This window comes from Erinaceus europaeus, chromosome 3 (genome assembly GCF_950295315.1).
Source record: "Erinaceus europaeus chromosome 3, mEriEur2.1, whole genome shotgun sequence".
Taxonomy (NCBI): Eukaryota; Metazoa; Chordata; class Mammalia; order Eulipotyphla; family Erinaceidae; genus Erinaceus; species Erinaceus europaeus.
This window is the reverse complement of record NC_080164.1, coordinates 117671412-117688234: the sequence shown is the minus strand read 5'-3', so window position 1 is coordinate 117688234 and position 16823 is coordinate 117671412. Positions and strand designations below refer to the sequence as shown.

The 16823-nt window shown below is 40.3% G+C and overlaps 1 protein-coding gene and 1 non-coding gene across 3 annotated transcripts in view; one reads left to right on the top strand and one right to left on the bottom strand.

Moving 5' to 3' along the window:
- Positions 1-15682, bottom strand: part of SPP1 (secreted phosphoprotein 1) — a 37451-nt gene extending 21769 nt beyond the window's left edge. Inside the window, exons 1-2 of one of the 2 annotated variants that reach the window (XM_060187785.1) lie at positions 15649-15682; positions 14073-14134 (exon numbers count right to left, since the gene is read on the bottom strand). In XM_060187785.1, coding sequence (XP_060043768.1) covers positions 14073-14134; positions 15649-15667 — 81 coding nt within the window. In that variant the 5' untranslated portion in view covers positions 15668-15682. The remainder of the gene's footprint in view (positions 1-14072; positions 14135-15648) is intronic. The other variant, XM_016191814.2, reaches the window with a different exon arrangement.
- On the top strand, positions 8565-8672 carry LOC132537856 (U6 spliceosomal RNA). Its single transcript, XR_009549281.1, has one exon. It is a non-coding gene; the product is annotated as a U6 spliceosomal RNA (small nuclear RNA).
- Positions 15683-16823: the final 1141 nt, after the last annotated feature.

The following is a 16823-nucleotide window of genomic DNA, read 5'->3' as shown; positions in this document are numbered from 1 at the left end:
CCAGCAGGTGGGGAGCCAGGGGCTTGAACCGGGATCCTTGAGCTTTGTACCACATGCGCTTAACCCGCTGCGCTACCGCCCAAACCCCAGCTACCTTGTTCTTACTCTCTCTGATGTCTGGTATTGTTGAGGGAGCACTCAGGGAAAGGAGCTCCTGAGGATTCTTTTTTCTAAGTTCACACACTTGGAACAGGGATACATGCTTATAGCATAGACATTTGCACATGAAAAGCAGTTTTTTAATTGGTGGAAGGCTGTTTTTGTACTATAGGAAGAGGGCCTGTTCACTCCATAGAGTCAATGAAAAGTGAGCACCCACTGAGGTGACATCAGAAGGGGTATAACTGAGGAAAAGAAGGATGAAGGGGAGTCCTTGGTTTCCTGCTCCTCTCGCTTTACTTTTAGGTCCTGGTCATAGGACCTAAGGATTTTGGGGTCCAAAGACCCTAGGGACATCTCTTCTCCGGAGTCCCTTCCTTTTTCCTAAAATCTATACTTTGCACAACTAAGTAAAGGATCCAGAAATTGCACCCTTGAATTCGTGTCCCATGAAAATTTCTTTTCTTCAGAACAGTGACAAACCTGAGGAGGGAACTCCGTGCATGGCCACATGGGGGCCCCCACCCCAAACAGCATGACTTCTTTTGGATTTTCTCTGACCTGTTGAAGTTGTCTTCCATTTTGGTGAGCATCTTTAGGGCCATAGTCTCGATGTACATTTTAGGGTGTTCACATATCTTTGTTGAATTTGGGAATATCTTGAATTAGCTGTTCTGGTGCAAAAGTGTGAGTGATTTCCTCTGATTTCTACTATCTTTGATAACCTGTGAAGACCTGGATCTGGGGTCCTGATAGTAGATCACTTGACATCTGGAGGTTTTTTGTTTTGTTTTGTTTTTCCTTCTTGGGAGATGACCTCTCTTTGTATCCTACTGCCTGAGTGCTGACCTTTTCTTTCTTTCTTCTTTTTTTTTTTTTCATTACTGATTCAATGGCTATTTTACATTTAAAAAAATTGCAGGGGGATAATTTCTTACCCACACATGGTGTATGCAGGTCAATACACTCTCCAAAGTTCTGTACCCACCCCGTAAGCACCATAGTTCTCCCAAAGTTCAAGAGACAGTTTGTCTGGAGTCAGGCAGTGGCTCACCTAGTAGATAGAGCACACACATCATCTTGCACAAAGACCTGGATTCAAGCCCCTGATGTCTACTTGCAAGTGGGCTATTTCATTGGCCCTGTCACAGACTTAAAAACTTTAATTCACTCTGGCCAGAAAGTCAACAAAGGAGGTGAAAATGTCACATGCTGAGGATTAGGGAGTCTCATTTCTCCAGCCTGGGCTCGATATGGAAATCTCTTTCCCTCTGGCATTAGACACAATAACACAGGACTCTCTGGCAGCACCATCTGTGAACTGTAGTCCAAGAAGGTCTAGAGCAGGGGGCCAGAAAGTGACAGAGATGTACACATGAGCTATCTCCCTGCTCCAGACCTTACTCAGAAATGGCATCTCATTGCACTATGCAACCAGTGGCAAATAGTTTGCAGAACTCTTCTACTTCTTCTTCTTCTTCTTCTTCTTCTTCTTCTTCTTCTTCTTCTTCTTCTTCTTCTTCTTCTTCCTCTTCTTCTTCTTCTTCTTCTTCTTCTTCTTCTACTTCTTCTTCTTCTTCTTCTTCTTCTTCTTCTTCTTCTTCTTCTTCCTCTTCCTCTTCCTCTTCCTCTTCCTCTTCCTCTTCTTCTTCTTCTTCCTCTTCTGCTTCTGCTTCTTCTTCTTCTTCTTCTTCTCCTCCTCCTCCTCCTCCTCCTCCTCCTCCTCCTCCTCCTCCTCCTCCTCCTCCTCCTCCTCCTCCTCCTCCTCCTTCTTCTTCTTCTTCTTCTTCTTCTTCTTCTTCTTCTTCTTCTTCTAGCGTTTGCCCTTCTTCCGTAGCCAGTCAACAGCGTCAGGTTGAGCCTGATGTAAAGTTTCGAGACCTCCTTTGAATCTGGAGAGGTGACAGTCGTTGACTATGTGGGTCATAGTCTGTCTGTAGCCGCAGGGGCAGTTCGGGTCGTCTCTGGCTCCCCAGCGATGGAACATAGCGGCGCACCGGCCATGGCCTGTTCGATAGCAATTGAGAAGGGCCCAATCATAACGTGCTAGGTCAAAGCCGGGTTGACGCTTGCAGGGGTCTGTGATGAGGTGTTTGTTCTTTACCTCAGCTGACTGCCAACTCTGTTTCCAAGAGACTGGGACAGAGAAGTTCAGTGTAGGCATAGGGGACCAGATTGGGTGACGAGACGTCAAGCGTTGGACAGGGTGGGCGAAGATATCCGCATATATTGGCAGGTCCGGTCGAGCGTAGATGTGGGAAATGAACTTAGATGATGCCGCATCCCGATGATCTGGCGGGGCGATGTTGCTAAGAACTGGCAGCCATGGAACCGGGGTGGAACGGATGGTTCCAGAAATTATCCTCATGGAGGAATATAATTGGAATCGACCAAGTGGACATGGGGGCTACGGAACCATACTGGGGCACAGTATTCTGCAGTGGAATAGCATAATGCCAGAGAGGATGATCGTAGTGTGGAAGCGCTCGCGCCCCAAGAGGAGCTGGCCAGTCTTGCAATGATGTTATTCCTCGCGCCCACCTTTGCTGCAGTTTTTTTGAGATGTTTGTGAAATGACAGGGTGCGATCGAGAGTAACGCCAAGATAGACTGGCTGGGCTTCATGCGGGATTCTCGTATCGTCAAGCTGCACATTAAGCTCACGCGAGGCCGAGGCATGGTGTAGATGGAAAACAGATGCAGAACTCTGATGGGGAGAAAAACATTCTTTAAAATCAGTTTATGGGAATTCTTTTGTAAAATTGGATGTCTGAGTAATTTTTGGCTGCACATCCACTATATGGTTGATATTGTAAAGATGATCATTAAGTTTAGAAGAAAAGGAGCCCAAAACTAACCAACAAAAAGATGAAGTAAAGATATGTGTACCCTTTTTTTTTTTTTTTGCCACACATGGAATTTTTTTTCTTCTCTGAATTCTGTTAAGGAATAGGATATTAATATCCCCATTCCATGGTATGATATTTATGCTTTTTAAGATAGAGACAGTGTAAGTAGAGAAACAGAGAGAGTGAAAGAGACCACAGCACTGAAGCTTCCTCTAGAGTGGTGGGGGCCAGGTTTGAACCTGGGTCACATACACATGGGAAAGGGCACATTTTCCTAGTGAACTATTCTGCGGGCTCAAAATTTATGTTTTAAAAATAATCCCAGTTTCGAGCCCAGCCTCCACTGCATTGCAGGAAGTTTCAGTGCGGTGGTCTCTTTCTCTCTCTCTCTCTGCCTACTAGGCTGGTTTGTTCTGTTTTTCTGAGAAGAGCCACTGGGGTGTTGGTAGTAATGGCATTGTACCTGTAGACTACTTGGGGGGAATAGCTCAGTGAGCAGAGTGCAGGACTTGCATGTCAGGTTCCATCCTTCACACCTCATATGCCAGAGCAGGACTCTGCTCTCTCAAAAATAAATACATAAATGCATTTTTAAAAAAGATAAGCTATTGTTCCATTTCTCTGTGTCTTCTAACTTCATTACTTAACACTATGACATAAATCCACTTAACACAGATTAAAGATTTGCATGTAAAACCTGAAGCAAATAAAGGATATTCTAGTTGTGATGTATAAATCAATGGCATATTACTCAGCTATTAAAAAATAAAATTGTGGGCTGGAGAGATAGCATAATAATTATGCAAAAAGACTTTCATAGCTGAGGATCTGGAGTTCTAGCTTCAATCCCCAGCACCACAATAAGTCAGAGCTGTACAGTATTCTGGTCTCTCCCTCTCTCACTTTCTGTATTTGTCTCATTAAAACAAATAAAATAGGGAGTTGGGTGGTAGCACAGTGGGTTAGGAGCAAGTAGCATGAAGTGCAAGGACTGGTGTAAGGATCCTGGTTTGAGCCTCCAGCTCCCCACCTGCAGGGGAGTCTCTTCACAGGCGGTGAAGCAGGTCTGCAGGTGTCTATCTTTCTCTCCCCGTCTCTGTCTTCCCCTCCTCTCTCCATTTCTCTCTGTCCTATATAACAGTGATGACATCATCAACAACAATAATAACTATAACAACCATAAAAAACAACAAGGGCAACAAAAAGGAAAATAAATAAATTAAAAAAATAAAAACAACAACAACAACAAATCAAATAAAATATTAAACATATAAAGCCATGTTCTTTGCACAAGGCCATTTGATGAGATCATGCTATACAGAACAGCACAGAGTGAAAGACAGTTCTGAATGGTTCCTCTCATGAGTAAACTATAAACAACCAAATGGAGAAAATTTACAAAATATGATGGACATGATCTTAGACTAAAAAATGTGGTGGTGACTGGAGGGGAGGAGGATGGAGTAGAGTGTAGAGGTGGACAATTGGATAGTGGGAATGGCAACATACAGTTGTTGGTATGGGTTGCAAGGTAGGTGAATAGAGGTGTGACGCTGTACTCCAGACTAATACAGAACTGTAAATCAATACACTCATTAAAAAAAAAAAATCACAGCAAACTTGAAGAGCTGCTTCCCTCATTATTTCCCTTACTTATGGGCTTTTAGCAAGCCCTTCGGCTTGGCCAGGTGTCATGTTTATTTGTAAAGCTCATCTGATTTATTTATTTATTTATTTATTTATTTATTTATCGTTGTTGCCAAGACTTCACTTTGGGCCAATTTTTGCTTTTTGTTCTACAGATGCCGAGAGAGAGACACAGAGAGAGAGAGAGAGAGAGAGACAGATAGACAGACAGACAGAGAAAGGAGAGAGAGTTGAAGCAGCCCTCAGTATGTTAGGGGCTGGACTGGAGCCTGAGTCATGCACACGGCAGAGCAGACATACCATCCAGGTAGCTATCTTACCAACCCCACCTAGATTTTTTTCAAGTTAATTTTGGATCTAAAATTCTGTGATTTCTTTCTTTCTTTTTTTTAAACTCCTGAGGTATAAAAATCTGACATTACACTAGGAAGAAAGACCAGGCTGTAGAAACTTCATGCTGAGAAAATAAGGAATGTTCAGATAAGACTTGAAATGGAAAATTTTGACATGAAGAAACTCTAGCAGACCAAAAGGGTGGGGAGAGTGAAGAGTCATAAAATGGGATGATCCTACGTAGTTTGTTGTTTTCAAATCAGAGTTAAAGGTGCAAGGCCATGACACACCTGCATAAGAGAACACATTACAGTGCACAAGGACCTGGGTTCAAGGCTCTGGTCCCCACCTGCAGGGAGAAAGCTTCACAAGTGATGAAGTAGGATTGCAGGTATCTCTCTGTCTTGCTCCCTCTCTACCTTTCTCTCTCTTCTAAATTTCTCTGTCTCTACCCAATAATAAACAACAAAAAATTAAATCAGAGTTAAAAATGAATAAATGTGAAAATAATCATAGTAACATTAATACAAATTTAAAGGAGAGAGATTCATTTCCAACGTGGCACTCTGAGAGGTTCATCAGTGGTGCTGAGATGGTTCTGTCCCTTCCCTTTCCCACTGTGGGTTTTCCCAAGGGTCACTGGAGTAGCTTTCAGATTCGGTTACATGGAGAGTGGGCGACTGAGGAGAAGCTGACTGGAGAGACTGGCTTGTTTCTCTTCTAGACAACACTTCCTGTGGTTTTCGGAGGCAATTTCTTTGCCCAATAGTTGGGGAAATTCAGACCCTTCAATAGTCTGGAGATTTTTTATTTATTTATTTTTAGCCCTTTCTTTCCCATATCTTTGTTTCCAAGCATCCTGGCCGTGATGGGTCTAGATGACCTGTGAAGTTCTCTTTAAGGCTCACCATGAAATTATCAAGCTCTGCCCAGAATTGAATCTTATGACTAACTCCTGTCCTCTTTATTTACCTAGTCTGTTCTGAAAATATTTCTTTTTTTTTTTTTTTCTGAAAATATTTCTATAGCTTTTTTTCTCCATCCCTAAGAAACACTTCGTTGTAATTATTATGTCCTATATATTTTAGTTTTTCTCTGGTAGCAAAGAGTCAACCCAAACCTGATATTCTGCTTTTCTTGTTAAAAAGTAGAGAATTTACCAATAATAAAAACAACCATATCGATATGTGTATGTTGTTTGCTTATTTTGGGTAAAGAAAAATTGAGAGGAGAGGGGAAGCAGAGAGAGGGAGCAAGAGAGACCCTGCAGACCTGTTCCATCACTTGTGATGCTTCCCCTTACAGGTGGGGACTGGGAGTTTGAACCTGGGTCTTTATGCACTGTAATATGTTCACTCACTTGAGTGTGCCACCATCCAGCACCTAATATTTCTGTGTTTCAATGGCCCACCTATACTGCAGTAGACTTCAAAGATAAACATTATGTTCAATACTTATAACAATTCATAAGTTCAGTATTATAATGTCACATTTTCCAGGCTAGTACATGGGAGTTATAGGTTACCCTCACCCCTGTCTGACTTTATTCAATTCCTACAAAAGTCTGTGCTTATGTATTCACTGGTGGGGGGAGGGAGGAATGACACGGATGACACACCCACAGGAACATCCAGAGCTATTTTTTTCTGTACTGGGGAGGGGTGGTTAATGGTTTATAGTCAACAGTAAAATACAGTAGTTTGTACATGCATAACATTTTTTAGTTTTCCACATAAAAGTTCAATCCCCTCTAGGTCCTCTTCTGACATCATGTTCCAAGATCTGAACGTCCCCCTCCACTCCAGGGTCTTTTACTTTGGTGCATTACACCTAATTTAGTTCAAGCACCCACGGCTATTTTGAGTCATTAGCTTAGCAGATATTTCTTGATCTTCTGTTTCCATTTTTATATTACTATCATTATTTTTGGGCCACATGTGCTTAACCCACCGCCTGACCTAGCTATCATTATTTTAAACCACAGCACTGCTCAGCTCTGGCTTATGGGGTTCTGGGGATTGAACCTGAGACTTTGGAGCCTCAGGCATGAAAGCTTTTTGTGTAACCACTATGCTGTCTCCCCAGTCCCTGTTTGGTTTTGGTTATGCCTTAAGTGTGCAGTGCCCAGTATTGAAAGACAGAAAAGTGTTATGAATCTTGACTGTGCAACAAACTTGTTAGAATGTTATTTTACTCTGCTTCTAAAGAGAGAGGCCACAGTTACAACCTGATAAATGATGCGCTCAGCTTGCAAGTTCTAATTATCCACAAAGCCTCGTTCGCATATTCTTCTTAATTAACCTCCCTGGCTTGGGTGATATTTGGCTTTTTTCTCTCCCTGCCTGGGGGTGGGCATGGAAAGGCAGAGGTGACTTAACCTACTAGTCAGTTTTGAGAACTTAAGGCCATGCTCTCTGAATGCTCTGGGTGACTGGTTGCCTGGTAGGAACATGTTTACAGATGAATTTTAGTCTTAGTTGCCTTTTACCAGAGCAAATATTGTGTAGGTGTTAAATTCTAGGAAGTCTGAAGAATTTCAAAATGCCTCGCCGTGGTTCCTAATATAGATATGACCATAATGAGAGGAAATAGAATATTATGGTAAAAACAGCTTTTTTTTTTTTTTAACATGGGGAGAACTGATGGCTTTCCTGCATATTTCACTGATAGCCCCCGACCAGCAGTGGTCTCTTGGTTAACCAGAGCTCTCAATGCAGTAACCAAGGTCACGCATGGCCTATGGGCCCAGCCCAGGCAGCTACTGGTCTGGGTTGGGGAGGAAGTGGAGGTTGGGGTTAGAAGACCATCATTTTATTGTTGTTGTTCTTGTTTGTTTGTTTTGTTTTTAAGTGGTGCCAGCACATCTCAGCTTGGGGCTTTCCTTTATTTGTATTTGTGGGGAGCTGGTTCAAAAACTGTGTGGTATCTTACACTCTGAGTAAGATTTCAGATACACATCTTGCTTCTTCTGTTTGGTTTTTGGAGAATGCTGCTGATGTTTTAGAGGTGATGGGCTTCTAGATTTGGAAGGGGAAAAAAAGGTGGCATACTTTTACTTAAATGGGGAGTGTAAACTAATGATTTTTTAAAAGAATGTTTTTCTTTCTAAGATGGCAGCTAAGTATCCTGTACTCAAGAAATCTCTTTGCCTGAAACATTTTACTCTCATAATATTTCTGCAAAATTGGGTAACTGATGTATTTCTTGTAGTCTTCTAATGTGCATACCAGCCACATAGACTGGAGAAATGGAAAAATGAAACAGTAATCAGTGAAACGTCCATTCCACAGGTGTGTGCCTAGGTCTTGTGTATGGTAAGGTGTGTAGTTTACTAGGTGAGCTACTCTTTGGCCCCTAAATATCTACTTCTAGACATTGCCAAGAAGTACTGCTTTACTTACTTTGAACCAACTTAATTTAGTACCAAATCCATGAAAAATTCATTTCAGTGAATATAACTTTAAAATATGGTCTGTACACTGGGGTTAAATTGTGAAAGCATTTATAAAAAGAACTACCCCTCCCCCAATACAGATACCTACAACCTTAGGATAGATAGATCAGAATCATTTGGTTCTCTCAGTAGCTAAGATACAGTTATTAGTAGATAGCATCAAATGACAGAATTCATGGTGAGGTGCTTGCTTTGGCAGCACATATACTAAAATTGGAACAATACAGTGAAAAGTAGCATGGCCCCTGCATAAGGATGACACAAAAATTTGTTGTAAATTGTTCCATTAAAAAAAAAATCATGATGAGGTTAAATATTGTATGGTAAATCTTAACTATGGGATTCTCAAAGAAAACCAAGCTCCCATATAATTTGGTTATAATAATGATTAATTTTCTATTATCTATTATCTATTAATTTTCTATTATCTATTTCTGTTATCTATATCTATTATCTCCTTAAACGCTAAGACTGAAAGGAACTTTCCCCATTCTCTTTAACAATCTATATTTTTCCCAGTTCTGGAAACTCTAGGACTGTGTATTCCTTGATGCCTCTCCTCTTATCCCTTCCCCTGTTTTACTACCTCTGCTGACTTCAATTCAATCAATGCATCTAGTGCCACCGTGCCACATTATGCTGCCACTCACTGCCTCTTCCCTTTGGATTATATCTGGAGATACCAAGCCTGAGATCTCAAACTTCCAACTCCAATATTCCTGTGAGACCTCTCCTAACACATGGGACTACCTAGTTCCATTTCAAATGGTGCTCTCTCTAACAAAGTTACAGACCCTAAATATAGAGCAGGGCCTAGGGGATGGGGTGCGTGTATATATCCATAAGTTAGGGTCAACTATATAGCTTAAGGTAAATGCTTACTAGTCTACTGTGATCAAACTTGGACCTAATCAGCTTGGCAAGCAAGTAGAAAGGCCTAAAGAAGGCACCACAAATTGTCTAATCAAATTTTACTTACTTAGATCTAGACACTTTCCTCTTGTACCCCCCACTTCACTTCCCCCAATCACTCTATCTACTCAAAAACTACACAAAAGAAAGTAAGATATATCTCCTAATCAATTCTGATAGCAACAGCATCACTGTCACCCCTTGATAATCTTTAGAAGAAACACTGTATATAATTGGCCAAGATATATATATATATATATATATATATATATATATATATATATATATTTATGTATATATATCAACTAGAGGACAATTACTGCATGAGGTTTTTTATTTTTGGGAGTTATAAAATTACAAATAACAGGGGTACAATTCCACACTGTTCTCACCATCAGAGTTCTGTATCCCAATTCCCTCCACTGGAAACTGCGGTAATTCTCCCAAGGTCACATATATGGGTTGACTATTATTTCTATAACTATATTTATATATATTTGCCTAATTTTTCTGTTCCTGCCTTCTCTTCCTGCTTAAGTCATACCTACATCTATTACTGCTTCCAAATGTCTTTCCTTTTTACCTCTTCTCTCTCGAGTCTTGATGGAGTTGTAGTTCAGAACCATCTGGTCATCTTCCTCTAACAACCCTCCCCACCCCCACCCCCACAGGAGTATGGACCAAAATTCTTTATGGGATGAAAAAGGTTGGAGTTCTGGATTCTGTAATTACTTTTCTTCTGGACGTGGACATTGGCAGGTTGATCCATACTCCCAGCCTGTTTCTATCTTTCCCTAGTGGGCTAGGGCTTTAGAGAGGTAAGATTCTAGGACACATTGGTGAGGTTGTCTTAGGTTTATGGGGTCTGGCCTTATGTTAGGAAGGAAATACACCTTGGATTTTAGTGGGGTCTAAGTTAACTTTAAATTTTACTGCCTGATTTATCTGATGATTCTAATAAAGGTTGTCAAAAGGACAATCCTGGGCAGACTTCACTTGCTACAGGGAAGATCAAAGTCTTTAGGAGACTATCAGGAAACTGATGAGCTGTTTTCATCTCTCCTGGACATTTTCTCTGGGGAAATTCAAAGAAATTCATCAGTAACAGATACTCTTTCTGTTTCAAAGACCAGAGACTGATTGCAAGGTCTTCCAGAGCATTCTACTGCTAAGAGTGTTTGGCAAAGAGAATATGATTGTATACTTTGCCTCAAGTTTTCCTTTCTCAGTGAACACAATTTCCTTTCCTTAGTGAGGGCAAGTGCCCTCATTTCTAGGTAACATATTCTTAAAATAGATATGCAAAATGCATATGCAAGGGAGAGGAGAACAAAGGGAGTATGAATGAAATAGAAAAGAAGGAGCTTAGTGGTAAGGGAAAGAAGATGGTGGCCAGGAACATAGGCCAGCTGGTAGAGTACAGAACTTGCATACCTGAGGCTCCTGGTTTGATCCCTGGCCCAGAATGTACTAGAGTGGTGGTGCACTAGCCACCTTCTTTCTCTTCCTCTCTCATGTGAAACTTCTGTTTCACATAAAATAAAGTAATTTTTTTTTTTTTTTTACAAAGTACAAGAAAAAGAGAAAACGACATTGGATCAGATACTGTAACTATCTTCCTGCGGAAGGAAGATAAATTCAGTTAACAGAATTAAATATCAACTTTTAAAATTAAAGATAGCTTATCAATATGTGTTTAGAAGATCTACAATAGTAAGCTATGCCTTTTATGTAGAATTGAATCAGATCCGGAAATAATATATATCCACAGAAAACAGTAGTGGTGTTGTGATGAGAAAGGAAAGTGAAAGAACTTTATTTTTAGAATTATTTTACTAGAAAAAAAAGATAAGAATGAACTGTTAATTACCAGGAATTCATTCATTCTGTTGATAAACCTGCATCGAGTTAATATTCCTCGCTCCCTTCAAGGAGTTTGAATGCTCATGGTAAGATGAACTGTATACAAGTTGACAGGTATATAAGACCAAGTAATGACAAATGTATTTAAATAGTGAACTGTGCTCATTGAGTTTATTATCCAAATACGTATTTTCAAATTTGGCCGCTATGAAAAGATTTTATTTTTGACTTTTAAAAATCATAGAAAGCACACTCCCTTGTGAACTGCCATTGCTACAGATTGCTTGCTGGTTGGTGTAAGGCAGAATCTGGAAAATAAGTCTCAGCTGAAGAAGAAAATATGAGGCAGTTATTTTTGGTTCTAGCTTAAGTAGTTTTTATTTTCCAAGTATGTGACTTTTGGTTTGTAAGGAAAGCTCTCGTCTCTTTAACTTCCTGTTTGAGTAGTAAAACATTAGTCTAGGATGGTCTACTATGACCAAGGGATAATGATAGTTTATTTGCTGGAGAACTTTGCTTTTCCCCTGCCCATAAACACAGTCCAGGGAGGATGAAACCGTCACCACAGCACATGTGTGCATTTTGCTGAATTGGCCAGAACTGTATAATCTGAATCTGATCTTAGAAGTTAGGAATTATACTGGGAAATCTAGCTGAAACAGACTAAATCTGAAAATACAAAAATCACATTTTAGCTCTCAATGGCAATTGTTTAGAATAGCAACAGAAGCAAAATTCAGTTAAAACATTTATTTTTTAAAGCAGATCACTCACTAGATGGAAAATTTGGTCCCTCTTGCATAGACATCTTTCTTCATGTCACAAGAAAGTAGATAAAATACAAGTAGGATCAGCAAAGTAACTCACCTTGGTAGTGCCATTTTAAAAATGTTTTAATTTATTTATTATTAGATAGAGACAGAGGAATTGAGAGGGGAGGAGGAGGACAAGGAAGAGGAGAAGGGGGAGGAGGAGGAGGAGAGAGAGAGAGACCTGCAGCCCTACTCCACCAGTCATGAAGCTTTTCCCTGCAGGTGGGGACCAGGGAGGGGCTTGAACCTGCAACCTTGCACACTGCAATGTGTGTGCTTAACCAAATGCACCACCTCCTGGCCCCTCAGTGTGCCCTTTCTTTTCCACAGACATGATCCAAGCTCCAGTCCTGATCCCGCTGCCACTGGAGGAAGCTTCAGTGCTACGACATCTCTCCCTCTCTCTGTCTCTGTCTGAAAAAGTCAGCCCAGAGCAGTGAAACACTAGTGATGGGGGGGGGGTGGAGAAAACAAATGTTAAATGACCATATCGCCTAGTAATTTACTTAAAAATATGTATTTCTGATTTACTGAATAGAGACAGAAATTGAGAGGGAGGTAGAGGAGGGGAGAGAGACATGAGCAGTACTATTTAACCACTTAGCTTTCCTGCTGCAGGTGGAAAAGCTAATGTGCAAGCAGCAGGTCCTTGCACATTGTCATTTGTGTGCTTAGCCGGGTGCTCCCCCCCCAAGTGATTTGATTTGTATATTAGGTAAGGCACTTGTGTCTCTGTTAGATGGACTAAAGTGTTCAGAATACTCAAGAAAGAACCTTTCTCCCCCAATCCATTTTAATTATTTTTAATGTTTCACATATTGTACCAGGTATTTTTCTTGAGTATATTCACTGTTGTATTTATTATATACAGTACTTACTGATTATATGGTGACTTAGCAAGATAAAGGCGAATACCGAGACAGTAGACAATCATTATACTTGCTATTAAATTTGTGATTACTGAAGCAACACACACAAGCATAGGTCCTTATTTTCTGACAGTGAGAAGTTAATGCAATATTGACTATTTCGCTGGCATTTTTCAGGTGGGATTTGAGCTCAGTCCATGAACTCAGTGGGTCTATGTAATTGTCTTGCATTAGTGCAAGGTTAACTGGAATGCAATACATGAAATAATAACTACTATAAATTTTCTCTTCTTCATATGTGCTTAAGACACCCTGTCCAAGTGCTCCCAGTGTCCTCTGGGTTCTTGTGGGCAGAACTTTCTCACAGGGACATTCTTCAGTGATGTCTAGTTATATTAGTGATCTCCCAAGTAACACGGATATTCTTGAATCTCCATATTTCTTGCTCTGATGTATGCATCTGTTGAAATGCTCTTTTTTTTTTAAACCTCGTTTGCTTCCTTTTTTTTGTCAATCATTTTTCTTCACTCTAAACACTGCCCTGATTTCTTCATCAACCAAAATATCAGTAATAGAATGTTGGTATTTAGAAGATTATCCTGAAGCTCTAGAGTTCTATGGTGTGGTTACAATCCTACCCAATACAAATGGGAAATGAGAGTGAAAAGGCACCATGGCCCTGTTTCTCCTTCAGACATTCTGCCTTCACTTCTGACCCCCTCTCTCCCCATTTCTCTCTGTCTCTATCAAAAATAAAGAAAAAAAAAAAAGGAAAAATAACAAATGTCCATTGGAAGCGGTGAACTTGCTGTGCAGGCACCAAGCCATAGTGATAACTCTCATGGCAAAAGTAAATAGATGAAATAAGTTAAAATAAGTTAAAAAGATAAAGTAAAAACTATAAGTGAACTCCTTATTTTCTTTCCTGCTATGCTTCCTTATACTGCTCTTTTGCTACACCAGCAAAAGTTCCGTATCATATTAAGTTTTCCTCCTATTTGTCAGTGTTTATGCACTGATTCATTTCAAAAGTGGTGGACTCTTCTAAGCTGGCTTCCTTTTCCTCCATTCCAGGCTTTGTGGCAAGAAAAGTGACCTAATTGTGTAGAGAAGAGGATTTGCATTTGTCAGGTTTGATCCTGGGCATACCAATAAAGGAGTGAGTCTGTGATCTGGCCTTTGATATCTCTATTTTCATAGGAAATAGACATAAAATCTTAAAAATAAAGACTCACCTGGTAGAGTCCACATGTTATTATGCACAAGGATCTGAATCTGATTCCCCAGGATACCATATCTGCACATGGGGAGGTGGGAAGAATGGTGCTGTGGTGTTTTTCATCCTCTCTCTGTCTCTCTTTCTCTCTTTGCCTGCAGGGTTATCTCTGGGGCTAGGTGCTTGTATGCACTACGAATTCACTGCTCCTGTGGCCATTAAGAAAAAAAAAATTTTTTTGATAGAACAAAGAGAAACTGAGAGGGGGAGGAGATGATAGACAGAGGGAGAAAGACAGGCACTTGCAGACCTGCTTCACCGTTTGTAAAGCCATCTCCCTGCAGGTAGGGAACCGGGGGCTCAAACCAGGATCCTTCCACAGATCCTTTCTCTGTCTTCTCTATCTTTCTCTGCCTCACACTCTCCTAAAATAAAATAAAAAAAAATGAAAGGCTACTAGGAATGATGGAGTACACAGGCACCAAGTCCCAGGGATTAAAAACATAAACAACAAACAAACAAAATCCCATATGCTTCCTTTTCCTGTGTTCACACTCTGTCATATGGTGCACCGCAGGCAGCAAAGAAAAGCAAGAAAAGTGGCTGGGTCCTTAATGATTTTCTTAGGCCACAGAAATCAACTAGGCAACTACTTCTCTCTAGCTTCAATGTGAAGCCACTGCTGGTGTTGGACTGTACAGCAGCAAAAGGCGCACTAGATTCCTGTTGAGTTTCCTGTGGAACACTTATATCCTCACATCACCATGGCATCTGTTACTGATGCTGCCATAACAAGTCCTACAGAGCAGTGCTTTCTGATAGAAACTTACTGCCTCACTGGGAACTAGAAGCCCAGCATCAAAGTGTAGGCAGAGTTGACTCTAGGAATGCTGAGGGAGTAGAGTTGGACTGCTGTAGTTCTCCACTAGATTTTATGAGTCTGACTAGTCAGATCTCTTATATGAGTACAATTATGCACTATTTTATTGTGGTTTTTTTTAATGACTGGCTTATTTTAATTAGCATAATATTCTCAAGGCCCATCACATTAGAGTGCAGGAGAGGATTTCTTTCTGTTTCAAAGTAGAAAACTATGCCATCATACCATTATATTTCAAACATCCGAATGAGCTGCCAAACTTGGGACATTTTTACTAGTTAATAAAATCAACTAGGGAGACAGCATAGTGGTTATATATGCAAAAATACTTTCAAGTCTGATGCCTCAAGGTCCTAGGTTCAATCCCAGCACCATCATAAACCAGAATTGAGCATAGCAGCACTCTGGTAAGTAAGTAAGTAAGTAAATAAATAAATAAATTCCATAAGCAGCTTCTAAAAATGTAGGAGTCACTGCCATATATCATCCTTCCAATTTTAAAATTGTAAAGATCTAAGATATTAGAGAGTCAGAAAGTAAATGAACAAAAAAGGTTTAAAACATCATGTAGGCAAATAAATTATTTGAAGATTTTAGCCATATTATTATCAGTAGTAGTTATTATTGCCAGAGTGCTGCACCTGCATGAGTTAACCTTTCACCTTTTTATTTCATATTTAGAAAGAGAACCAGAGAGAAAGAGAAATAGAGGTACCATAGCACCATTCTGTCATTCACGAATCTTCTCCTGGGACCATACATGGTGCTCCCTTGTGGTGCCAGTGGCTCAAACCCAGGTACTTGTGCACGGTCAAATCACTCTACCAGGTAAGCCACCTCCTGCCTCCTCCATTGTGATTATTAATGTCATGCAGTATTCTGCAAACAGTAAAAATCAGTGGCTGTGGATTCTTAAAACATAACTTATTTGTTCTACTGGTGAACCTTTCAGTCTTGTTTCCTGATACAAGTTAACATTTAACATGAACTTAGTTAAACTTTATGATTCCTTTCATGGTTAGATAAAAGATTATCAAAACCATTTTCACAGATCAGTTTTTTTTTTCTTCCTTGCATGAATCAGGGCAAACAGAAAGCTGGACCATATGGAAGAAGACAGGAATGTTTTTTCTCTTCTCCGGTAGTTTGATGCCCTTAGATAACAGCAGCAAAAACATAGGAAACACTGCTTTACTCTCTCTCGCTGGTTTTAAAATTCAGTCTTGCAGCTCAATCAGTTATGTGTTTGGTTGATAGGTGACATAGCAGTGGGGGTAGAGCTGAAGTTTTAGCTGGGGTAACTTACTTGTGGCAAGTAATGGGTGAGCTTAATAAAATTCCTGTGAATTTGGGGACATCAGCCACTTACATCAACCAAACGTAAGTGCCACAGAAGAAGAAGGCAAGGCAATATTGTCTGTGGGGAAGTCCACCATTACTCCAAGTCTACAGGCTGCTATTGCTGAAGGAACCACAACAGATTATTTTGACCAAATCCCCCAGTCCCCTGTGACTACAAAAGACATCCTTTCAGATTGATGTCTTCGCATGGACTTCTTGCATTCTCACACACAGACTCTATTTAAATAACTACAGAGATAATGATCTCCCAGTGTAAACATAAGTGTCAGGAGATTCTCAGATAACCCCTTCTAAAGCAAATACTTTGTCACATTTGTGTGACTTTTATTTTCCCCCTACACAATCTGCTTTTCTCAGTGTCGTAGACTGTGACCTGTAACTCTGTCTGAATCTGAGGCTTGGATGACTAGAACTCCCTCCCCTGCACAATTTTCCTGGTCTAGTGCTTGTCCTTTGTTTCTTTCTTTACCTCCTTTCACTGCAGTGGGGAGTATTATTTTATGTTGACAGATATAATTTGTTAACCTG